We start from the raw sequence: 25922 nt of genomic DNA, 5'->3' as shown, positions 1-25922 counted from the left end.
TTTGTATATTACGCAAATGCCTTTAAGACTTGATAGTTCTAGGAGCAAAAGGTGCAAAAGGTATAGAATTACTCCAGCATCCCCTTAATGTGAGTCTAATTTAAAATGCAAAAAGCGCAAGAAGGTGCGAAACTAAAACGAACGAGCACGCCCCTCAATTAGTTAGTTGCGGTATTAATAGCGCTTGTAATAGAGACGGGGCTGTTACAAACGCTCTATTATATATATGATAATAATAATCGTTCTTAGGAAAATGAGCGATCGAAGCGATTGCGCGCGGCCTCGCGATTTCTTGCGGAGGATGACTGGAACGATAATGCCGCGGTAGCGAAATAACTCGTCGCGAAAATTGCTGAGCCCGGACCCCCGCTCTCGATCCACTTCCCGTGTTGCCCCGCAGTTAGTTAATATCAATCGCTACGTTGCAATTTTGCGGCGGAGAAATTCAATCGGAATTCCAACCCCCGGAGGAGCACAGAGACGCCGGCCCTGCGGGCTGATCTCCAGCGGAAATACCGTGCTACCGGGAGGATATACCAGTAACGGACGATATGGAAAACTGGCAATCGATTATGTGCTTGCATGCGTTTAACTATTAATCACGCTGTTCCTCCGATCCATGTTGCATTGTTTGCGTAAAAGCTCTCGTCATGTTTAATCAGCAAATCAAGCTGTTAACTTTATTCGCTGAAGAAACTGATGAATTAAATGCACGATAGGTAAATAATTTTTTATCACTTTAATTTATGTGAAAGTGAGTCAACAAGGAGATCAAGTTTATATTTAATTAAAACACTGATTATTTGGCGAGCTGAGAATCGATCAACTGCTCAAAGGAGATTAATAGATTTACACGGAAAGACTGGCTAAGGCAAAACTAACTAAGATTAAAATGTTGTATAAATAGTAGGGGCATCTACATTGTTTTGTGTTGCAACCTTCACTAAGTTTGCTGCACAAAACGCATATAGATGTCTCCAACGCTTATTATACCAATGTGGGTATGACAACCACAGATACAGCTGTCCCAAATATTACTATTTATTAGGGTTGCACCAACCCTAATTAGACATGTGGTAACCATATCGGTCTCTCCGTGTACGATTTTTGTCCAATGACAATGAAATAATGACGATAAATCTACTTGCGGTGGAATTGCACGGCCATGATAAAAATAGTACGAATGTTGAAAAGGTCGTAGCTTTTTACTGTCCAGAAGAAATCGTTGCAAGATATTACGTCAGTACGAGGAAAATCGTTTCGGTCAATATATCATTGCACAAAGCAATTTAATACAATGATTCACACGGGCGATTGCGAATATACTGCCGTCCTAATCTAAAAAGCATCTCGATTTTTTGCTATTGTAGTTAACTCACTTTCTATGTTTCTTAGAGAAATATTCGTTATCCTGCAAGGCTAGAAAGCAGGAAGAGCATTAGATTTACATAAAATAACTTATACACGTTGCAATATGTCTACCTGTTATCAGCAATTCATAAGCTAAACCGCAGTAAGCACTGTCTACAACCCTAAAAAAATTATATCTCCCACTAATATTGGAGTTACTGATTTTTAGTCTGGCAACAAGCGACGAAGTTAACGTTATTATCACAGACATAATATATCTAGACCGTGCATTGAGCTCAAATAAAGGCAAACGCTCGGTCTAGATATATTACGTCTATGGTTATTATACGATAACATAACCTCTCATTCTGTTTCGTAAATGCGCGTTTCCTCGAAACTAGAAGTTTGCGAATACATGCAGAAAATTGAAACGCGATGGACAAACGCTAATGGATAATAAGACGTGCACTTAAAGTCGTGGATGGACGAGAGGCATGAGCGATCGCAAGAAAAGGATGCACGTGTATCCTCCGCCGTATCTCCAAAAAGACAACGAGAAGGATTGCCCGTTACGGACGTGCTTCCGCCGGAAGTGAGACATGGAAGAATGGGAGATAAGTGTTGGCCGCGCAACCAGAGTCTAACGGAGAGCGACGACGAAGGGCAAAAGGACGAGAAGAAGGAGCGAGAGGAAGATGGGGGGGAACAGGAAAAGGAAGAGCGGTGTCGTGACCTTGCGAATCGAGTTCCGCATTGCTGTAGCCGGTTGATTTTTACGGAGCCGCTGGATGCGAGACGTTTTCAAGATCAATAACGAACTAGATGCGGCTTGAATCAGTTTCAGCCGAGCTTGAGAAGACACTTAAATTTTATTCGAATAGAATATCAGTCCCTTTTTCCTATTCGACCGAACCCGGCAAGTTTCTCGGACTCTTTCAATTGTCACTAGTACGCGAAAAATTATAATACTGGGGATGCTGGTTGGTAATGATAAACCTCAGCGAGAAAAATTTGTGTAATGGAAACGAGAGAATAGTGGAAGAAAGCAAAGAGACGGCTCGTGGGGTTTGAGTTCCGGGTTGTTGGTTACTAATGGTTCCATTGTAACTAATTACCCACTTGCGGGAAATTGCTACATTCCCATCCAAATTAGAGGGACCACTGTGTATAACGAAGAAGGACAGAAAAAAATTGTGAGACAAAGGCAGATGAAGGGGTGAATGGAAACAAGTTGGAAGTAAGACACGATTTCATAAAATGTTCCACCGACAGAGTTACTATTTTTCTATGTGTATCTTCTGTAATTGAGATTAATCGGAAGGTAGGACGTAGGACTAAAAGAATAGCACGGGCGCCCTTATATGACCGAACAATTCGCGGCAAAGAACTACGTAAGCGAGTAGTAAGCGAGTAGGTAAGCAAGCAAGTAAGTAGGAGGGACGAGAAAAGAGTGCGTTCGCAAAAGCACACAGTTCGCTCAACGGAAAAGAGTATAAAGGACATAAATAAAAAGATACTAAAAGTATCCATACGTAACAATTATTTTTAAACGAATCTTAAGAAAAACTATTAACGAGCAGCACTGCAGAAATGCAACATCAGTAATCGCCTTGAACGTATCCCATGCTTCTCACATCGGACGATTATCTTCATCGGGCCGCTACCAATGCGCAACATCGGACGGAGCGCCGCTTTTGAATCGTCATTCAAATATCACTCCGCAGCTGGATTTGCTTATACAGAGCAAACCGTGCATAACGGAGAAGTCCGCGCGGCCAAAGGAAAAACGCGTGCGTGTATACCAACTGCGCGAGACGGCAGCGAAGCGAGAAGCTGAATAGCTGGTAGCAACAGCGTCGTTAGCGCAATACGAAGAGATCCGTCTTGACCTTGGCACCGGGTTCCGCATTGCTGGGTCGCCCGGTAGGGCCCCCGAAGATCGCAGAAGGAGGCGAAGTCGTTGCTACTAGCCACCTTGTGGACTCGGGTAACGGCCGACCTTCAACTTGACCGCTCAACTTGCGCGCCCTTCTCCTTCGCTTACGTGCGACCGCTCGCGGAACGCTCGCGTATAATTTTAGAAGCACGCGGGGTCCTTGACACCTCGCCGCGAGACGACGGGCAGCAACCATTGACAACCGCGGACGCTGCCCCTCCCGTGTCTATTGACTCGCGTCACGTTACGTTTGCGATGAAATTTCACGTGAGATCAATTTCTGCTTCGTACGTCACGCTTCCTACCCCTCCTTCCCCCCCCCCTTCCCTCGATCGAACCGTGACTTTTAAAGAAACAATTCTCGATAACAATACAAAGATATTATAATATACCTGCGTCAAGTGGCCATAAATGCTTCCGTATCTGTAATCGTTTCATCTCTACGTCGAATGGAATATGTTTCCAAACTCCAAAGTGTGTCGATTTATCTCAAGAATATTCTGCACCCAGCATTAGGATCATATATTCTTTAAAAAGGAATTAATAGAGGAAAGTCCCCTGTTATGAGATAGGCTCCTAATATGAGATTTTGAGATCATCTTCAGCGACGCTACAAAGTATAGCTGTAACGAATAGAAAGTTTTCAAGTATCGGACTTAGATTGTATTTATATTATTAAATTATTAGCTCCACAGCTCGTTACTCGAGCTTATTTTAGAACAACTTTTAAAATGTTTAGTTATATTTTAGCCTAATCTACAATGTACTAATTGCGTCTAGAAACATTCGCTTTTATATAAGCAGACTTTAAACAATTAGTCGACAACGTACGATTGTACAACGTATAATGTACAACTGTTCAACTTGCACAAAGTTTTTAAACGTATTCATTGGCTACAAAATAGAATGTTTCTAGACATAGAGAGCACATTGTAGATTAGACTTCCAGAAGTGTCTAACTAAAGGCACATCTTTACGTTCAACAAATTCTTGGTCGCATTGCAGATAAATCAGGGAGGATATCTCAATCACGATATCTTGATGAGCACCAAAGAGGAGGAATGGGGCGCCTTGTGCGAGAGGAACGTGATACTGAGAGACCGCTTGATGACGGACGCAGCTCTCGGTGGACCACGGCCGATAAAATCCGAGCACAGTTACAGCCTCTTGGCCCCCAGTCCCCCTCCGAGCCCAGCAACGCCGGGAGACAATCCTCATACGCCCAATTCGGATTCCGGCGCGGTTGGCACCACACCGACTACTAGTTCCTCCATCGATTTCGCCAATCTGGATCACAAGTCCCTCGATATCCGCGATGGTGAGGAAATAACATTATGCGACTGCCTTCGTTCCTTCGAGAGAACGTTATCGTTCACGGGCTCAGTTTCTCTTTCTAATCGTAATTCCTCAAAGGCTGATAAAAATTATCGCTGAAACATCGTTTCAGATATGGAAGAGGAATGTTTTCCGGCTATTTCGATAAGCAGCACTTCGAGCCGTGTCGAATCGTCGTCTTCGTCGTCGGCGCCACTGTCATCGTCCTCTACCTCGAGCGTAATCCTTAAGAGAGACAATCTAGTACCTGAAGACAACGAGTATCCTCAAATCAAGGGCGAGCCTATCAGCGCGCCGGCGAGTCCCTGCGCGCCTTGTCAGCCAAATTGCAATATGGTCGACGATACGAGCACGATAACAATGGTGTCGCAGAGTCTTCAGTTCTCCAAAACCAATCTGTCGCACACGAGTGACAATGAGGAGGACGACGAGGAGTACTATCAGGTATCTCAACTTAAGTCAACATTATGAATCGTTTCTCCAACAACACAACATCCCGAAATTAAATTTTATTGATCAGCGTGTATATGTGCTCTCTATGTCTCTAGAAACATTATATTTTGTTGCCAATGAATACGTTTAAAAAATTCGTGCAAGTTGAATAATTGCACATTATACGTATTTCCACATTATTCATCTCGACTGCTCCGAGATGTGATGCCCGTGAAAAAGAGTATGGGTTTTAATGTGTCAACTTGACGCGAGCCAGTGAGAGTACCAATGAGAATCATTGTGTTTCGAGTTGTCACTTGAACGTACCGATTTCCCTAGTGCCTTATCGTCATTGTCGCTTGCTTCCAGAATATGGAGATTGAGGAGTACGACGTGGCTTGCGAGGGAAAGGAAGCGACCTTGCACGCGTCGAGACAGGGATTGCCGCCGACGCCGCCCAGCAGCGTAAACTCCGACAGCGAGGGTACCGCTTCCGCTTCCTGCTCGCCGGAACGCCGAGATTCTCAGACTTGTACGCAGAATCTCAGGGGCTTACTGGCACCGAGGCTCTATGTCACCAACGGCACTCACGCCACCAGACAACCCATTCATACGCCTCTGATTTCCTGTCAGCCGGTAAGGCACAGTCTGAAGAGTTTGACGCCGGTGATTCTGATGAGTTTATCATTGGGCCGCTTATTAATAGGCGTGACCCACATTAAATCGTGAACAAACGATATAAGCCTAAGAAGGAGAGACTAGAATCTGGAAGAAATCGACATCAAGTTATGTAAATGAAGGCGCAAAAAAGTTTATTACTTTTTTGCTGTCAACGTAGACGCATTTTACACGAGAGATGAAATCGACGCAATAATTTATAATAAATCATTCAATTCTTATCTTTCTCTCCCGTATACGTGTCTACGACTGTCTTAGTCTTGCTTGTTAACTTTTTAAATAACTTCGAGGACGGCTTTATTAACATTTTCGTTCCATATTCTAAGTTATGATGCACACCCCACGTTTCCAATCCTACACACCTACCACGTTTACATTTTCAATATACACATAATCTCATTCGGTTAGTCAGCGGGGTAGCTGAGTTTGCTTTAACAAACTTGAAGTTTCTTTTATGGATGAATTTCACATGAATGATGCTTTACGTTCTATTGCTGCCCTCATTTATTCTTGTCTGTGTAGGACGGTGATCCATTATTGCTGTCACATTTATTGATCCAGTATATTCTAGCGTGATGCACTTACATGCGATTGACATTACAGAAAGGATCTACAGTGTTAGTATTGACGGAGGAAGAGAAGAAAATCCTGAGAGACGAAGGATTTACCGTACCCACGAAGCTTCCTCTGACGAAACAAGAGGAGAAGTCTCTGAAGAAAATACGAAGAAAAATCAAGAACAAGGTACGTACAACAGTATTGTGGATTCACAAATTCCTCGGGTGTTATTCGACCTACGAAAGCCATGCCTTACGAACGTGAAAGTAATTTTGCGTGGTATTTTTTGTAGATATCGGCACAGGAATCACGAAGAAAGAAGAAGGAATACATGGACAATTTGGAGAGGCGAGTCACTATGTTGTTGAACGACAATTCATCGTACAAAGAGAGGGTAAATTCCCTAGAAGACAAAAATCGAAAGTTAGTAAAGGAGTTGCAACGTCTTCAGGCCTTACTGCAGCTACAACAATCTTAGATATATTGATTTTTATCTAGAATAGCTCAAATTTATTTGAAATCGGCGAATTTTTACTTTTGAAAAGACTCGCGAGCATTGCTCTCCAGAAAATAAAATTTTTGACCTGATGAACATTGCAGCGTTCGCAATAATATCAATAAACCCGGCTAAATAATTTAACATTATTACGAAGATTGAAAATTATAAAATCTTGAAAAGGGTTTTAAAGTTTCCAATCTTTTATGAATGCTAACATAGATTTATCTTCCACGTAAACTTTAATCCTTATAATTGTTACGAGATGATATAAATAGCATGTTTTTATTGCTAAGTCACAGACCAGAGTTTATAAAAGAGATCTATTTTTTAGGGATTAGTGCAATTTCTTTACATTCCTAGAATGTCTTCCTCGCATACAAGACGCAACGAAGTAACTTGCAGCATAATCGCGATTGAGGATGTGTGAAAGGCATCCCGAATGCTGCAGACTACTTCAATTCTTTCGATAACTGAAGATTTTTTTAGCCAATATGCTATTTACATTATTATGTTCTTTGCGAAATCAACATGTTTTCGCCAGGAGTGCCTTGAAGGGTTAATTTCCATATTTCTTCCAGCATCAATGACCGAAGGATATGCATAATTTGCTAATATATTTCTCGCAATTAGGCACATTAAGCGTGAGTTTTTTCATTTAATAAACGAAAATATTTTGGAAGTATAGGACTCGGATTGTCTATCCGCGAACATTCGCGTGTTGCGAAAAGCGGTTATTGGCTATTGCCAAATTCGATGCAACGAGGAATTTCAAAAAGACGCACAGGTATAACCGGCCTTTTGATTATTCCATATTTGCGTCTCGAAAGCGGTTTTAAACCGTTTGGGATCCAAAGAAGTAGTCTCGGGATCCATACTAGCGCTTGTATCGTGGTACATAATCCATTTTGACGCAGTTCTGTGAATGGATTTGCCTGTATACAAGACAAAATATAATATACGACATATTTTATAGGTAAGAGAGAAGAACGAAAGTATGACTATTCTTATGTAAGAAGGTGTGACGCGAAAGTAGATTCAATGCAATCGACGAAGTTATTGTATTTACGCTTTACGAGAACATTTATTTGTATATGCAATAAGATTATCATGCAGATCGATCAGGAAGAAACAATCCCGTCAAATCGATGGTGTGTTATTCTTTTTAGAGCTATGTCACTGGCGCTAAAACGAGCGTTGGGGCAAGTCTCTAAGATTCTCGATCACAACGATGATAATTTATTTCGCGTTAGTTGAAAACGCATGGTAGAAACATTTGTAAAATATAAGTACATGAGTGTAGAATATATTTTGCTCGTCTACGAAAAATCATCTAAAATCCGCTGTTGCGTTTGCGAGCCAATGGAAGTTACCTGTTTGAGCAGCGCGAGTTCTCTGGCCTCATTATAGATAGATAGATTCGCGCTCGAGAAAATTGTACAGGACATCGGTTTCCTGTGGCCTTTTCAAACGTGAAGCCGCATTATTTGCGGTGTAAGGAGAATTTCGATCGATATCAAACATTATTAGTGTATCGCGTACCAAACATTCTGACTTTTAATTGTTTTCTTCGTAGCTTTGTTTCATGATTAGCGTAGATTAGAATTCGCGCAACAAGTCATTTATTATCGCACGATAATGGCAGACCTCTCGGCTACTTACCGCATGAAAATCGTGGAAAGGGACCAATGCGTGCAAGATAAGAAGACTTTTTCTTCTTCTTCTTCTTCTTCCTCCTCCCCCGTTTTTTCTGCTTCACACAATTGCCAAATAAATATGTAGTAGGATTTAATGTCGTGTCGTGAGTCCAGGAAATAGTACACACGTATTAAATAGTCACACATCCCTTACATGAGTGTCTACAGATCGAATCGCGGCTATCATTGCGTCGCGATATCTTCTAAATATATATTTTCATCAGCCGACATGATCTTTTTATCGTATGAGCTAAAATAAAGTGTAGAATACATTCGTAGTGTACAGATAACGTATATAGCATGGCCATAAGGAATCTTCATTTATCTATCCTTCGAATTCACACGCATGTCATACTTAATTAATAAAAATAAATTATTATATACTTTCACAGCCAGAGCTTAAAATCGACCTCAGATTCATCAAAGAAAGCACCCTCATTTCTCTTTTCCTAAGTCATGCTGTATACACAGAGACGCGTAAACTCTTGCGAAAAGATTGAATTTCACGATAATTTTAGGTTGATAATTTTTGGAGTTTTTAGAGGAATTATATACCTGCTGAACATGTGTCGTTGGAAAAAAGTCAATGAAGAAGTCAATAAACAAACGATAGGAATCGATTGCACATAAATGTGAATGTGAAGGCGCTTTCGACGTATTTCGCGGACTTATAAGAGGCCGATCGGCTAAGAATTCTTTTTGTCTGTGAATTGTGCAAAAACATTCGTGAGCGCGCACGCACCACACACACACACACACCTGCGCGCGCGCGCGTGTGGTTTTTCATTACCACATGCGTATACGTGCATGATAAAGAAATAATTACATGTCTGTACAAAGCGGAAGAGTAACGATTTTTATCGAAAGCAGAGAATTTAATATATTCTATGAGAATAAAGCTTTATAATTAATTAATTATATATACATATATTAACATTATACATATATATAGATGATTATATTTTACGACAAATTATCCTAACGTTCGACAGTAAAGCCAGTCGTATAAAGAGTTATCTGATATACAAATTTATCACTATTACCATTCTTGTTATCATGATGTATCATTTATGTCCCATACGTGATGCGAGAGCACGCATCTGTATATCATATACTTGGCGTATATATTTATCCAGAGAAAGAGAGTCCGTATATAAATATATAAATATATATAAATAAATAATTATATATATTTAGTTATTTATAAAACAGAAGATAACATAAATACAAATATATATTCCATTCGACGCACGTCGAATTTATGTGTGCATGTATGTGTCTATGTAAATGCGCGAGTGCCGCGTCGTTAATGTACGTCGTCAGCCACGCGGTCCTGCAACTACGAATGGATGTTGTGCGACAATAAGAAATAAATATTTGTGAACCAGCACCGTACGTTTCGTCTGATTTACATGCTCGTATTACATTACACCCTGCGCAATCGAAATTATTTCTCCACTACAAAAATCGACATTTTTATTCTGTTCACGAAAGACTTGGTCGCGTTGACAACAAAACCATCTCTCATTTAAAATCCTAAAATTTTATACAACGGTTAGGTAATAACAAGAAAAATTTACAAACTTCCGAGGATTACTTCACCATGTCTGGCAAATTTTTATGTTTAAATGACGGAATTACTGACACAACTATCACTTGAAAAGGACCACAAACCATGGTCGAAACGTTGTGAGTTTAAACATAAAAATTTGCCGGACATGGTCAAGTAGTGTACTTCTGGCGACTTGTAAGATATCCTCCAGTCAAGAAAAATTTAATTATTATGTAACGCATTTCCACAAGTAGAATCGTAAGATTCGAATGGGCGTAATATAACGAATTGAATTGAATAATGACAAAGTAAATTCTTATATTTCTCTCATTCCTCGGTATCCATCTCCTCATTTTCCAGTTGATCTTCTATCTTGCCCTTTAAAGTAGTAAGGCTGAGAGGTGCATCTATATCGAGAATCTTACGTTCCTCCGCCTTGTCCTCCCTCTTGGACCTGTATAGGGGATTTTCGAATCTACCACCCGCGACTTGCTTCAGCCCCTCGGCGTCGTTGTCAGCCCCTCGTCCGCTCGTTCCGGGAACGTCGGCAATCTGAACGTTGCCCTCGGGAACGTTCTCGAAACGGGCGAAACCGTGCTTCTGCTTGTCCGTCCGAATTCCATCTCGGACGGATGAGACGGCTTCCATACATCCCGAGAGAACACTGCAAAAATTACATTCCGTCTAAGGAAGATCGACAGACATCCAATATGCCATGCAAATACTTCCAGTGCATCTGAGATAAGTAACACTTTATCTCTGATACGCCGTGAAAGCCAAAAGATAAAGCAGGACAGAAGGAAATCTGTAAAAATGAAGCGAACGATGGGGCCAAATTCAATAATTGCAATGTCGTGCATCACGTTACGAGAACAGACGTGTTACGTAAGTAAAAAAAACCCCCTCATTGTTAATCGTTATAGTGCAGGTGGAGCGAGAGTCTTGGTCCAAGAAATTTCGGCCTCAAAGCAGAACGTGTTCGGCGAGCTGAGAAAATTACGCGGCGGCCAATTCCAGTCTCGGTTTGAAGCCTGTTGAGGCAATAACAAGCCTACCAGTCGGCCCGCCGAGGGAGGTGAACTAATTAAATGTTGGACGAAAGGGCGAGACGCGCAAAGCAGTGCCCGACTCGAAACGGAGTCGCGGAACGGCGAAGAAATTAGCGTCGGGAAATGTAAAACCGTAAAATTGAAGAACGGAGGTGGATTTGCAGGTTACAAAACTATTGTTACCTTGTGCGCCACTTTGCAAAATAAAATACCCTGTTTTCACGCGCCTTTCCAACTACATCCCTCGCCTTCCTCCGTCAAGCTCGCGATCCATAAAAAGGATTTAGTCAAACAAATGAGATACGTTAAAATAATGTTTTTTGCATCTACTAATTTTTTATTTACTTCTACTAAAACACTTGCTAGATTTGAAGAAATAAATATGAATTCTCTTAGAAATTCCAATCTCGATCAAATAAAATTTTGATTAAAGTAAAGAAATAATGTCTTTGAAATAAAATAAAAGTCTAATAAGATAAAAATTCAAGCAAAGTTTGATTTCAAACAAATTTTTTCTGGGTGCATATCCTCTCGCCTTTCTTTTCTCTCTCTCTTTCTCTCGTTTTTTCGTCGTATCGGGTGCATAGATACCTGGGAAATGAGAATCTCGGAGAGTTCGACATTTTCCATTTCCCCACGAATTTAATAGCCGTGACTGAATTTGGTCCGACAAATTTGCAACTGGTCTGATGAATTGCAAGCAATCTTGCTGTCTTGGTCGCCCTCCCGTTTCACCCTTGGAAGCATCGCTCTTATATTGCGTGAACCCAGCTTCAAGCTTGCCAGAACTAAATGATTATCCTCTCTTCTTGTTGAAGCTTACGAAAAGAATGGACTTTATAAAAAATTCATTATCGCGTGCGACATCGTCTTTAATCAATTTATGCTTGCGTGTACGACATAGAATCATAGACATGGATATCAGATAACGATGCACAAATTTAAGCATTGTGCTATTCACAAACCTGGAAAATATCAATTATACTTATAGCGTTTGTGTTTATTTGTATTTATCGGACTTTTATAGCCTACGCTAGCATCAGAAGACAGGAGCGGTGATGAAGTGACTACGATCACCCTTGATGTACTTTCCCACAATCTACTTTCGTCTGCAGATAAATAAACTGCTAATGAAATGCTTGAGCGCAAAAATATCGGCAAGATTTTTTTTTTGCACACTCGGCTCTCGAGCACCCTCGAAAGGAACCAATATCGCGCTCTCCGGGCGTCGTCGGATAACCGGAAATAGAGCGAGGACACGAGCGGGCGTATCTGCTATACGTGTATGCACGTATATATAGGCTGGTAATCCGTGTAATTGCTTTTCCCACTCTCTTTACGAATGTGCAAAAACTATTGACGACAGGAAGACCCGCCAGATCCGAGGGAGGCTGCGGATCATCGATCGAGCTGGACTTGCTCAGGAGTTTTCCGCGTGACCGTGCATCACCGCCGATCGTTCGACGAAAGTACACACGGCGTGTCCTCGGTACCATGCGATACGAAACATTATTTTCCTTATTCATTTTCTTGTCACGTTTCCATCGGCACCATTATTATTACTCCCGTGACCATAGTGTTTGCACGAATGTCGAAGGTAGGTGCGCCGCGCGCGAACGTCGCGGGTCATCGCGAGAAGTTTCCCTTTTCGATTCCGTTGATTTTAATAACAATATTGACGCAGCCGGTAATATAAATGAACGCCCTCCTAGCCGATCTTGCAATACTTCCTGTCGGACAAGCGCGAAAATACTTAGTCCCCCTGAAAACCTTCGTCTGCAGGTTTGCGGGGAGGGGGACCCCTAATTTTATTGGAGTCTACGAAACGATTGACGCTAAGGCTGGTGATTTCCTTCGAAGGCTTCGACATTCGAATTTTCGAGGCTTCGAAGTTGACTTCGCAATTTTTAAAATCCTCGAAGCTTCGAAAAATTTATTCGTGCGAGTGGCGAATTTATTCGAAGAACATTAAAAATATTGCAAATAAAAAGTATTAATTTATATATGTTAAAAAATAGATAATTACTTCTGAATTATAATTTTGAAGTATTATAACAAAAATTATGTCACTTCGAAGACTTCAAACTTTCGAAATCTTCGAAGCTTTGAACACGGAAAAAAACATTTAGCTGCTGTAGCTAAAACTTAGTAAAATATGGACAGCGAATATTTTTAGTTGTGATAGCTCAATATTTTGCTACGACAGCAAACCGTTTGCTGTCGCACCTAATACAATAGGCACATGTGTTTTTTTCCGTGAAGTTATCAAAAGTAACTGCCCTAATTGACACTATTCGCTCGCGTATTACGAGCAGGTCGAGAATGCCGAGCACGGTGCAAGAGTTTCGTTCGAGCGGGATGCTGGGTATGCTAATCTCGAGCACAAATGCCGGCGCCGAATACTGGCTCTCACGAGCATCCGCAGCCGAGTGTGTCGCCGGCGTCGATAACCGACGCGTAAAACCTATTAATATTAAATTTAGTGCGGACGACAGCTTGTGCAATCGGATCGATGCTATTTTTTCTAGCGACTCGTAATGTAGCGGCGCGAAAAGGGGGAGATGATACTTACTGCTCCAAAGAATAACCGAAGTACAGGAAGACCAGTAGAAGAAGGGCGATCGCCACGAGGGGTGTCCCGAAGAGCGGTCCAAGTGTAACGGCCAGTCGAGAATCCTTCATTGCTGCACCCGCCGTTTCCGCGTTCGTAACATCGATTCCTGTGCCTAATAGAAAAATATATAAATTAGTATGGCTCGTATGTGTTAAACACAAAACAGAAAAATATATATTATATATGTGTGTGTGTGTGTATAAAATAACGTGTATAATAATGATACGATGTGTACCTACAACTAAACTTTTTACAACAAATAAATTATATTTCAATAAACGAATGAATGAAAGCGGGATATTGCTTGACAATGTCCAATGCGTTCCAATTATAAAACTGGATTAAAAATCGAGTGTCGACATTTGTAAGGCGTCAATGCTTGATCGATATCGGTATTGCAAACAATGAGAACGGGACAAATGCAAGGATTTCATCGTTTTTTCACGTATCTCCGTTTTATTTGTACGCCCGTAAACTGCACGAGATTACTTGCGCGACGAAATTGCTTTTTAAATTATTGGAAAATCGTAGTCGTCTAACTTTCGTTTCGAACGTAATCGAATCAATTTCTCAGTTTTATAATCTTATTTGAAAAATTTATCGGGGATTTAAAAGAGCTGTAATGACTTCGCAACATTTCCCGCAGGTTCTCCACCGCCTCCTCTACCGTGATCCCGGAATAGTCCCCTTTTTCCTTGATGAGAACCTCGACGCCTCCCTTCCAGGTGCGTCTGGCGTGCCAGGCAATCTTTTCCGTATATCCTTCTAGAGCTTCGTCCGCTACGGTTTGCACTGTCGCTAAAGAAATTTCCATAGGTATGGAAACGCGCCCGCCACAGTATGAACAACAGTGACCTTCTACCTGAAGCACAAAATGAATTATATGTACGTGTCAGTCAAATAATAATGTCAGGCCCTGTTTTACGACAGGGTCGTGCTTCCAGCAAAATAGGATCGTAAAATGAAAACTCGTAAAACAAGACCAATTTATAATGTACAATTAAATGAGATAGATCCTAAAATTACCAAAGCGACAGTAGATAAGTTAAATTAGTAATTCAAGCCTGTTATTAAATTAAGAGTTTGTTATTAAAGTAAATACAGAAGAGGATATTCGAGAAAAATATAATTAATTTTAAATGGGGTTTAATATCATTTCAATTGCATAAAACTCAACAAAGTTACGATGTTTATCGCTAATAAATAAGGTAGCTGATAAATAAGCTAATCTTCCCCAAGTATGTACCAATACTGACGTTTTCTTAAAAACGATAAGTCACTTTGAACATTTAAACACATGTTTCATTTATACTTAAGAACTATTTGGATAATTTTGAAAAGCTCGCCAGTGCGAAAAATCGTAGAGTGAACCGTCGTAAAACGGGACTTGTGCGTAATAAATTTTACAATTAAGTTAATGAAGGCTCTGTGTAAAATCTTAACTCACTAATAAGTTTTAATTAATTTCAGATTAGTTTCAAATAAAGTATCCAACCGTAAGAGGGTACTCGCAGTCCGTAAATCCACACCTCGGCCTCTGAATGGCACAGATCTCTTCGAGATAATCGCTCTGATAGTCTCCCTGGCAGAAACATTTCGCACAGTCGTGCGTAGCCAGGTACAGCTCGCTGTACCTAAAAAATAAAGAATAATTTTTCACAAAATTCACTTGCGGAAGCGCAGCGAACGTTTCTCATTCGAGCTCACTTTACGGTGAATCTGCCTCTGGAGAATTCTCTACGGTCTTGAAAGGTTTGCCATTCCCACGCGGTAAACGGTTGCCTCTCGTTCGACAGTCGAATCGACTTCACCTCTACTTGCCTCACAGGTAGGAGGATACTCAGGGTGCGACTCTCGCTCGGTAGGACAACGTTGTCCTGGCGGCAGGGAACGCGCTCGAGATGCGGCGTCGCTATTGTACTGCCATTCCAATTTGCGGGATCGGCCCAGAAAACACCACCCTCTTTCGACCATCTGCTTACTTTCGCGTCCGCCCGCGAATTGCTTAGCTTGCGCACACATACAGAATCTTTATTGTTAAATTGAATTCATTATTAGCAAGACGATAGATGTTAAATTATCGATTCGAGCTCGTTATTAAATTAAGAGCTTCCTGCGTTTACTTTGATTATTATTCAATTATTATCAGAGTAAATGCAGAATGGAAAATGCGGAAAAAATATCATTAAATTGTTAATAGAGTTTAATATCGGTGGAGCTGCATAAATTTCCGCGTTTCACGATGTTTATCGCTAATAAATATTCTGATAAGCTAGCTTTCCAATCAGTCAGAACGCAAACGAGACATGTCAACATTGAAACATTAATGTCGTAATTATCACGAGACTGTATCACCGTAGCGACTACGATATTTTGTAAATGTGTAGTATCTTCCGTCCGCGATTAACGTTAAATTTAAAAGGGTAAAAGACCGATCGAACGCATTATTCTGATCCCTCCGTGCCCAATTTATTCCATCGACCGTCCGTAGATTTTCTCACAAATCTATAGCTCGATCTCACCTGCAGTTTACCGTTTCTAGGCAGAATCAACAATCCCTGCCTCGGTAAATCGATTTCGGATAACCGAAGATTATCGGCTCCGGTGATGCCCACCGCGTGCCGGGTCTGCTGAGGAAAGATCACACGACTGTCGATCTCCGGTACACGGCCGTCCGCCCAGTTGCTCGCGGTCTGCCACTCCAGATCCGGAAGCCAGTGCTTCTCGAAAACGGCCGAACATCTCGATAGCAAGATAACGCACAGCACGATTTCGCGACGCGGCACAGAAGGAGCGAGCATGTCTCTATATCAACGTACACGAGGAGAGAATTTCTTCTTCAAATTTACCCTGAAAATCGTGCAATCGTGGGCGTTCCGAGGAATTGTGTGCGATTTTTTAATTTTACTAGTAGAATGTGAGATGAAATTTGAAAAAACTTATAAAGGTCTTCGAAATGCCACGTTGTCCCGCGATTTTCAGGGTAAATTTTAAGAAAAAATCTCTCCGCGTAGATATAAATACGGATACGCTACTTCTCGATCAATTTTCACTTGTGCGAGGGCGAGGAGATGTGAAACGATACGGCGAATGTAGACATTCGGTATCCAATTTTTGCAGCAAATTTGTAAACTCCAAAAGTAACGCGAGGAAGAGGAGTTGAACACGGTTGGGAATTTCGATAACTGAAAGCTACTCCGCGCGCCTGTAATCGAAGTCGACCGGGGGCGTGCCTGATTCGTGAGAGTCTGGCGTGGACTTGCGTTATTTGTCGCGATTAGATCGCCGTGGGTCTCATGATTTTATTGTGCTGGTTTACATTTTAAAAAACGAACGTCTCAATGAGCAGGCATGCAATATGCAGTAATTTAAAACTTTTTCTCTTCAGGCATTATATAAGTTTTCTTAAATAAAATAACTTTCAGTGGAAAAATATTTTTAACTCTGTTATTTAAAAAGATAACTGAATATACATACATTTAAACTGACACATTGTTTAACGACTATCATTATTAATTGAAAAGCTCATAAATATCATAAATATTTAAACATACGTAAGCAAAACGAATCATATTTTGCAAATATGAAAAGTGAATTTCAAATATTTCCAATTCTTTATTAACAATTATTCGTTCTAAGCGTGGAAACTAAACATTCGCAATTCATATTCAATATATCAATTATATTTGCATTCATTTATTTATTATTATAATGGTGTGCTTAATAGAATAAATCTACATTGCTATATCACGCGTGAAAATATCAACAACATATATTTGTTAACAAAATTTTCATTAAATCGGCATAATTAAATGAAATGGTTAATTAAAATTCACGTATGCCACGTATACATACAATATATATGACGAAAAGAAGATTACAAGATTTATTGACATTGAGAACATTGGTACAATTATGCGTTATAGCTTCATTCTTCCTACAACGATTAGAAATATAATCGTCGGGCAATAAAGACAAGTACAGTACTGCCGCGGTTATAGGTGGTTATAACTTTTTAGCACATCGAGATATTGTTCCTATCTATCGTACAGTAAATTGCGTTTAATTGCTTGCTCAATTACAATACAATTCATTGCAATACAAAAATGCAATTAACTTAATGATTCCCCTATCGCTTTCATCGGTGGTATTACTATATTCTATGATTGTGAGATGTTAAAAACTTATAAGGGTAAAGTAATTTTACCTCGATATCGATATAAGCGCTAAGTACTGAAACATATAAATGTTACGCGAGTAAAATCATAAGATAAAAGAAGTTGCTTCTTTTCTCTGTTTGTGTTCGGTTTCCGTCTTACAAACACAAAAGAAATTCCAATTAATTAAGGAGCATTGTGAAAGCATGAGAAAACTAATACAATCGGACAGTTGTACCTAAAAGAAAATGTATTTAGAGAATTTTTCCACGTCAAATATATATCTTTCCGTTAAGGTACCTGCGTCGTTTTGTAAACATTTACAAGTGGAGAGGGAGCTGTCGATGGCGCACGAATATTATAGTAAGTTTCAGACAAAAAGAAATCTCAACATTTCATTATAGCTCTTAACTTCCGTGGACAATTCGTTCTGCTCTCGACACGCAATAAAACCGTACAACGTGGTATTGACATAGACACTCAAGGAAGTTGCACTATATGTGATTTTAATGAATTTAATCTCGATAACTTCGAGTTGGTTATTTATCAGAAAAATAGAAACATTTATTATTTCATTCATTATTTTATCCGTAAATCTTAATTAGTAAGTGTGTCAATTAATTATTAATATTTGTACAACACAGAGTGTCGACACGTTAACTGCATACGCAAATTTATATTGTTAAAATCTGACACGCGTCCGCACTTCGAAATAAATTAATAGATTATAGAACAAGGTTGAAAAAAAACACATGCAGCTCTTTAAGTATTTGCCACTGTTATTGCATTTTGCCGAATGTCTTCTAAAATGAATAAGTCAGATATTTCTTCCGGAATCGTCCAAGTGTCAAAGCGAATGAGAAAGACAATAATTCGTGCTCCTCGACGAGAACGCTCTACTGAATCAAATCCTCGTCCTCATCCAGTTCTTTGCCCAGACCGAGCAAATATTTCGGGACTGCGGCATCGTTCAGTCTTCTTCCGGGTACAGCTGCTTCTCCGGTCGCCAACTTCCAGAGCCGTTTCCCGATTCCAAAACCAAAATGTTGACCGCTACCACGTTTGTCTTCCATAAAGTCGTTCGACAAGTTGTCCTCGCGAGATTGATATCCCTCCACGCTGTCGGTCGGGAAGTAGTCCAAACTCAAGGTACGGTATCCATTGTTGCGTTTACCTATACCGAACCTGTAGTCCCGGAGACGTTTGCCGATACCGAACGAGAATTGCCGGGTTCTCTGCGCATCAAGTTTCAACACGTAAAGGCACAATTAATTGAGAAATTAATGTTCACCTTATTCAAACTAGATCGATTCTTTTATGCTATACGTGCCAACATTTTTTTTTCTAGTATTGTAACGCACAAACACAACTAATGTAATAAAAGTTCGTTTTTGATATTCGATCCTTTCGCAGTGTACATGAATACTAGGTTTGGCTTCCGGGTTATCTGATACTATCGGGTTCTTCCTCCCCGATGAAATGAACTGAAATGCCCGCGGAACGTCAGAATAAAATGCGGTTTTGCGCGGCTCCAGTCCGGCAGCCAAACCTAGCATAAAAGTTTGCGTTTCCAAATTACAAAACTCCATATGAATTTTTTATGTAATTATTAGGGTACTCATTAAATCCGTGATATTTCGGGCATGAGGTCCCTTTTTATGAGGGAAATCACATACCTTTGTATAACAAAGAAATTGTTCTGTAAAAAAAGACCGAATGCTTTGTTTCGTCTGGAACTTACTTTATCTTCATTATTGTCAATCCATCGCTTTCCGATGCCGAAGTTATAAAGGGGTAGTCTCTTGTATTCGGCAATGTAAGCCTTTTTCTCGGGTTCCTCGAATTCTAAGCTGTTCAATAACGGATGCAATCGTGGAATATGTAAAGACGCGGAAGATGCCTCTTCTATTGCCGCTGTTGATCGTCCTACGGCGCTCAACAGGTAGAGCATAATAATTCGCATAGTGATTAAACCCGTTCTTGACTTCATGATGCCTGTTTGAGTCTGAAAACACAAAGACCACGCGGGATTGTAATCTATAACGGACTGTCGGGCCGCAGGGACAGGATTTCATCCTACTAATGATATCATATAAACTTTCGCGCAGTAGCCCGAGATTGAGTTTTCAAATTCATACGTGTAAATTTCGCACCCTTGTCAAAATTGCTAGAATAAATTAGTTTAACTTCTATTTTGATTACATTTATTCTGCAATTTCTCTATCTACAATAATATGGTCTTTAAAATATTTGAGATATGCGCGACATTCATTTTTAAATGCAATATTACACGCGTGTGTGTGTGTGCATTTGTAACTTACAGTTAAAAAAAGGAAAATTGTTGATGAATATAGAGGAAAGTCCCCTATTATGAGATGAGTTTCCTCTAGTTATCAGATAGCGTCTAGGTCTGTAAGTCGCGCGAGTTTTCTAATACAATTATTTTTACTTTAGCAAAGAGAGCATGCAGATAGCATTGTATTTTTGACCTGAGACTAGCGATCGAAATGATTTGTGAAACCGGAGATCGAGTGATTGTTAAAAGTATAGAAATCCATGGGTAATTAAACTAATTTTAGTAATTAAGAGAAACGAATTAACTAACTGAATAAATTCATGGAGATTAAAGGACAATATTTCTTGCAATAATGTGACGGGCATTTTTATTTGTAACGATAAGTGTTCTTGCAACACTCTCAGAAATCTCGTATCTATTTTGGAATTTCACTAGAACATAAAAGCGCGTTAATGCAACGCTCTGCGGAAGATTTTATGGGTCCTTCAAGGCGCAGATGTACGCAAATGGAATTCTACCATGTAAAAATAAAATGAAGAGTTATTTACGACTGGCGTGGGATAAATGCCATTGCGGTAGGAGAGTAGCTTCTACTCGTAGAGGTGTCGCGCCAATTTTACGACACGGATTCCAGCGGTCGTAGTGTGTACCCTACTTCTTTGCAAAGTATTTTCACTGACATTGGACTGAATCCTAGGTTCAATCTAGAAAAAAAAACCGCGGATGCTTTTATTTGTGCGCTCCTTTCTCCGTGAGCAACATTTTATCGCGACGCACCGAAACAGTGCGAAATTTCGTTACAATATAAAAAGAGACACATAAATTTTGTATCAGTAACAAAATTATTGTATACGTTGGGGTTATCAGTTAAAAGTTAAAATATGCGTTTTCATCAATTTAAAAGTAAAATCAATGTATTATGAGTGCACAACGTCGATATACACGCGACCGATATAGTTTGGACCAACATGTAACAGCCGCAATGGAGTCGAAAAAGAGCGAGCGGTCTGGCGTGATTGAATGTCACGACATCGTTACTGACCGCTAGAACCGAAATCCTCTACGGACGGTCCGTTCAATATTTGATGGCGAAATCCGATAGATTACGAATCCTCCTTCGTTTCGCTCGGTCACGCTGCTTTCGGAGAGGCTTAAACGGATCAAGGAGGCGGGCGCGAGGCCGAACGGATGTAGATAAAAATTGCGAAGGTCCATAGAAAGTCCTCGGCTGTCAAGGAAGTAACGCAAATCATTTCCGCCACGGCGCATTTAGATGCCGACGCCGCGACGTTAGGTACACTCTATTTTTCATCGCCGAGATAAAATGTGAAAAGGTTTCGTTATTTACGCCATTCGTGCAATACTAATATCGCGCGTTAAATTTGTACGCGCGCGAATAAATGACGTTAATTAAACAGATAAAAATTACAAGACCCACGCGCAGCCCGCGTTGTTTAATTCCGCCGGGCCATTGAGCCGAATTAAAGTCGCATAAAATTAAAATAACAGCTCCATTAAGGAAAAAGCGGTGTCACTCGGGAATAATAAACGTTTCTGCAACTCCATTCAACTCGACTACGACGCCGCTACCTTGTAATTGCTAGTGAGCGAAAGTTCGTTGAAGATTTCATATCCATTTCGTGTATATACGCTAATGTAGAATTTCCTTTCGTTATATAATATGACGTCACGATGCTAACTTTGTTCCGATAAATATAAGCGTAAACTGCATAATCCTTGACAATAAGATTAAGCAGTTGCTAATTTCAGCTTTTGTTCTGTGTGCACGCGAGAGTACGAGGCGATGTTTTCACGAGGATGAGAAACAGTCGGAGAGTTCCCGATGACTTACTTGAAGCCGAGAAACAATTTGATAGTTGCGGCAAATACTTTTCTTGCTTCTTCTTTTTTTCCAATGTAAATGTTGTTTCAATTTCTCTTAATCCATCACGAGTTTGGATTTTGATTTCATGCACGTGTTTTCACTTGTACAAATAATTTTGGCAGATCGATCACTAATATTATTTCCTCTTCGCCAGCTTACTAGATTAACAATGTAAATCCTACATATTCCAGATTTTTTCATAATTTTTGACAAACGAGATGATTTCGTTCGCCTAAAGCATCGGTTCAGTCGAAAACCAACATTTCTTCGCAACTGTTTCAACACACTTTGGGAAATAAGCTTTTTCTCGAAACAGCAAAGTTTCTTCTCTGTTCTGCTTGTATGTACTGTCCTATATTTTTGCAAATTTCAAGCACGATATTCAAGCCGTTCAGAATATATTCAAGTTAGCCAGGGATTTATTTGCGAAAGCGTATATCCGAATATTGAAGCAACTTCGCGCGCTATCATCTGTTCTCATTCCTATCGGATTCTACATGAAAAAGACTAATGGGTTATTTTTGAATCATTGCATAGCGTAAACTACATATCTAACCCGATAGCTATCGATGCCTGATAATTATCGCCTGGCCAATAATTATTTTTGCCTACAACGGAGCTCTGCTTTATACCGTTTGTTTGTTTTATCTCTTCTTCCCTAACAACGAAGGAGGCTTACGTTGTCTTACCCGTCACTCAAGGTGGCGAGTGCCTCGAGGGATATTGAACATTCCTCTCCGAAAGAAAATTCCTTTTATTGATTTCGTTAGCTGAATTTTTGGTCCGCAAAAATATGAAGAATAATTGCCGATATCCAACCACGAACGCAAGAAATACATGAAAAAAAACACGCGTACGTTATACCTTTTGTTGTTTATACGAGGGAGAGAGAAAATCATAAAATATCCAAAAGAGATAAGAAACAGCGTTGCGATTTCCTTCATCTGGCTTAAAAGAAGAATTACATATTTTTATATTTCATACCTACGCTTTCTCTGTTTGCCGTCACGCTGAAATGAGCGAGCGAAACCTTTTGCAACTCTCCAAAAAGCGGCGAAACAAGATACAAAAGAATAAAGAGAGTGGTTGCTTGCGAGATCTGTTTTAAATAATCTTACACGCGAATGACGTATCAAATTAAATTACACGATGATATTGAAATATTAGATATACTTTGTACCAATTAAGGAACGAGAGGAACTGTAGTTTCATGAAAATACGCGTCAGTGATTTCACATAGGAACGCTAGGTATCTTAATTTCCTCGTTTCACTTTGACTGTAAAAGTTCCAATACCTATAATTTGATTCGCAGAAACACATGTTACAACATACGTAATATTACTAAGTGGCTTAAATGTTAAAGGACTCGTATCCATATGTCATCGTGCATATCACTATAATACTTGTGACACGTAATTGAATGTAACGTTGATGAAACCGTATTTTATTGAAAACAACTTAATACGACTGCGTCGTGCAAATAGCTTTATTTCCTGTAGAAATAATTACACGTGAGTGAGTCCCGCAAAGCCGTAACATCTCGACCAAGCGAACGCGTAAACGAAGGACTGAGATTACACAAAATAAAACACATAATTATATGTCGTTCCTATATTGCACAAAAGTCTTTATTACGCAGTTGAGCCAAATTTGAAAAACTGAACTTACTAAGATGAATACACGCGAGAGATCCTCGTGGTGGAAGGTTGTAAAAAACTCGCGGCAATTTGATTTTCCGCATGCGCTCTCATGGTCTCTCCGAGGCGTCGCAATTTTTTTTCCACGAGTTTATAGACCGGATTCACACCGTGACGCGACGTTTCTTTGAGAATTCTGATGAGATGGCACGCGCACAATGGAGCGCCAGCTTCAAATTCACGTTAAATGAAGCAGAAGACCCGGTCGACCCGCGACGAGAGGCTACCATGGGCTCGATCGCACAAATGCGACGATCTCTCGTGCCGGATCTTTCATGGTCCGTTGGGCATGCCTCGTGCAAGCATCAATCATTGGTTCGCTGAAAAAGTCGTGTCGCGAGTAGGTTTGATTACGTTATGCATTTTTAATGAATAAACCGAGCAACGCCTCGGAAAACTCCGTCCTCTGTCACTCGAATCCTCCTAAATTTTCTCTTAATCCCCTTACCCTTCAAGTGCAAGACGATCTTGATAATCTTGATCAATATTTATAAAACGCTCTTCATGGAACCGTTCATCCTTGACTCTGAATAAGGCTCGAGATTACCACGTTCTATACCGGGTTTTATATTGTAATACGCATTCACGGCTTCACGTCGGATTTCTTTTGTTATCGGCACGTGCCGAAGATTCCGATATCTCTTATCGCAACGTTTACGGCAGAATATTGGTAACAAAGGACGAAATAATAATAATAATACCTCGAATAATGGCGCGGCGAAATTCCCTTTATCATAATTTACCATATCTGCTTCACTGTCTTACTTTATCAGCCCGATCGTACGGTGTTCCCAGGATATATTTCCTCCAGTTATGCTTCAAACACTAAATTTTTATATTGTGAACGTGAAAAAATATTAATACTACGCAGATAAATCAATTTATTTGGTCGTTTTAAAAACAACGCGAGAGTATCGTCAAGTATCGTCTTTCTATATTTTTTTAAATGTCTGATTCAATTATATATCTCCTCACGTGCGACACATGTGTTCCATATTTTTGTGCGATGAATGGCCCTTGTAAGCGTGTTAAAAACTGTAGTGTGTCAAAAATCGCGTTAAAAGAACCATGCAGCATGAAAAATATTGAAACTCGAAACATTTTCGCTCGCGTGTACGGATGACATTTTCGACGTTTTATTTCTTCACAGAGTATGTAAAAGATAATGTATCGAGAGTATGTAAAAAGAAGCTCGCGTTTAATCGGCCGCGAGCAAAGAAACTCACGCAAATTTTCACAATTTTCTTCAATTTCGCTTCTCCGGATTGTCGTATGTAAGCAAAGAGGAAAATCGAGTTCGAAAGGATTTATTTAATTTATCTTCTTTAAACGATACTGCTTATTTTGTTCCTTCAATTACATTTTAATTGTAGGTCAAACATTTGCCAAAGCGAACGCGTTATCAAGCGCGCTATAAAACTACTTTCGCACCTTTTAAAATGCGATATAATAGTTGCTGTCTCATAAATATGCAGACGAATGTTTAAAGAAAATTTCCTGTGATGACGTTTGTGAGCGCTTCACGAAAAATTGCCTTGAAATCGGATTTTTATAACAATAATCTCATTCGTTGCTTTCAAATTGGCATCATAATAAAAAATATTACTTCTCTCTCTCTCTCTCTCTCTCTCTCTCTCTCTCTCTCTCTCTCTCTCTCTCTCTCTCTCTCTCCTCTCTCCATAAATTTATATTAATTTTCGTTCTTCCCATTAGCTACTTTATTTCTTCTATTACCACAGAACGCGTTTGTTAAAATATAAATTTTGTATTGGCTTCCATATATCATGCTCATTTCTTACTTCTTAAACTAACCAACTCGAGCTAACTTACCTCTCAACTACCTCAAACTAACCGACTCTCAAACCAAGAGACGTCACTGATAAAATTTAATTAAATTAAATCTGACTCAAAACTTATTGCTGTCGTTATTCATTTTCATTCATTTTATCTTAAATAGAGAAATGAACTCTGAACTACCTTCCACTTAAATTATAAGACCGACGTCTATCCGAGAAGTCGGCAGAATTCTTGAAATTCTATTACGCATATGCATACGGAAAGGAATGTATACAAGAAATACCGGAAGCGGAAGTCTAGGAGCCATCGGATTGCGGAAAGCCCGCGCCCTTGTCTCATTCCAGAGAGATATCAAACCGCATGGGACATGCTCCCCCTTTCCTCCCCCCCCC

General features: G+C 40.0%; 3 protein-coding genes across 6 annotated transcripts in view; 1 reads left to right on the top strand and 2 right to left on the bottom strand.

Moving 5' to 3' along the window:
• The window catches only part of LOC105564647 (cyclic AMP response element-binding protein A), a 39640-nt gene extending 29768 nt beyond the window's left edge, over positions 1-9872 (top strand). For both annotated transcript variants that reach the window (XM_012017179.1, XM_012017180.1), the window contains exons 3-7: positions 4292-4604; positions 4734-5065; positions 5423-5689; positions 6335-6475; positions 6582-9872. In XM_012017179.1, the coding sequence (XP_011872569.1) occupies positions 4292-4604; positions 4734-5065; positions 5423-5689; positions 6335-6475; positions 6582-6767 (1239 nt within the window). In that variant the 3' untranslated portion in view covers positions 6768-9872. The remainder of the gene's footprint in view (positions 1-4291; positions 4605-4733; positions 5066-5422; positions 5690-6334; positions 6476-6581) is intronic.
• A 373-nt stretch (positions 9873-10245) lies between these two features.
• LOC105564646 lies at positions 10246-16878 on the bottom strand. Of its 2 annotated transcripts, none has more exons than XM_012017176.1 (7): positions 16733-16878; positions 16220-16547; positions 15405-15706; positions 15193-15331; positions 14325-14559; positions 13656-13809; positions 10246-10698 (listed from the first exon to the last, which is right to left on the bottom strand). In XM_012017176.1, exons 2-7 carry the CDS (start codon positions 16496-16498, stop codon positions 10362-10364), a joined length of 1446 nt encoding a protein of 481 aa, XP_011872566.1. In that variant the 5' UTR covers positions 16499-16547; positions 16733-16878; the 3' UTR covers positions 10246-10361. The 2 variants fall into 2 exon arrangements, with proteins under 2 accessions (XP_011872566.1, XP_011872567.1); XM_012017177.1 differs by having other exon boundaries at positions 16220-16502.
• A 495-nt stretch (positions 16879-17373) lies between these two features.
• Positions 17374-25922, bottom strand: part of LOC105564645 (allatostatins-like) — a 17413-nt gene continuing 8864 nt past the window's right edge. Inside the window, exons 1-3 of one of the 2 annotated variants that reach the window (XM_012017175.1) lie at positions 23705-23860; positions 19596-19859; positions 17374-19089 (exon numbers count right to left, since the gene is read on the bottom strand). In XM_012017175.1, the coding sequence (XP_011872565.1) occupies positions 18751-19089; positions 19596-19844 (588 nt within the window). In that variant the 5' untranslated portion in view covers positions 19845-19859; positions 23705-23860 and the 3' untranslated portion in view covers positions 17374-18750. Of the gene's footprint in view, positions 19090-19595; positions 19860-23704; positions 23861-25922 lie in introns of those variants that run through there. The other variant, XM_012017174.1, reaches the window with a different exon arrangement.

Source organism: Vollenhovia emeryi, unplaced genomic scaffold (assembly GCF_000949405.1).
Source record: "Vollenhovia emeryi isolate VEMERY1.0 unplaced genomic scaffold, V.emery_V1.0 DF939161.1, whole genome shotgun sequence".
Classification (NCBI taxonomy): domain Eukaryota; kingdom Metazoa; phylum Arthropoda; class Insecta; order Hymenoptera; family Formicidae; genus Vollenhovia; species Vollenhovia emeryi.
This window is presented reverse-complemented; position numbering and strand designations above follow the sequence as displayed.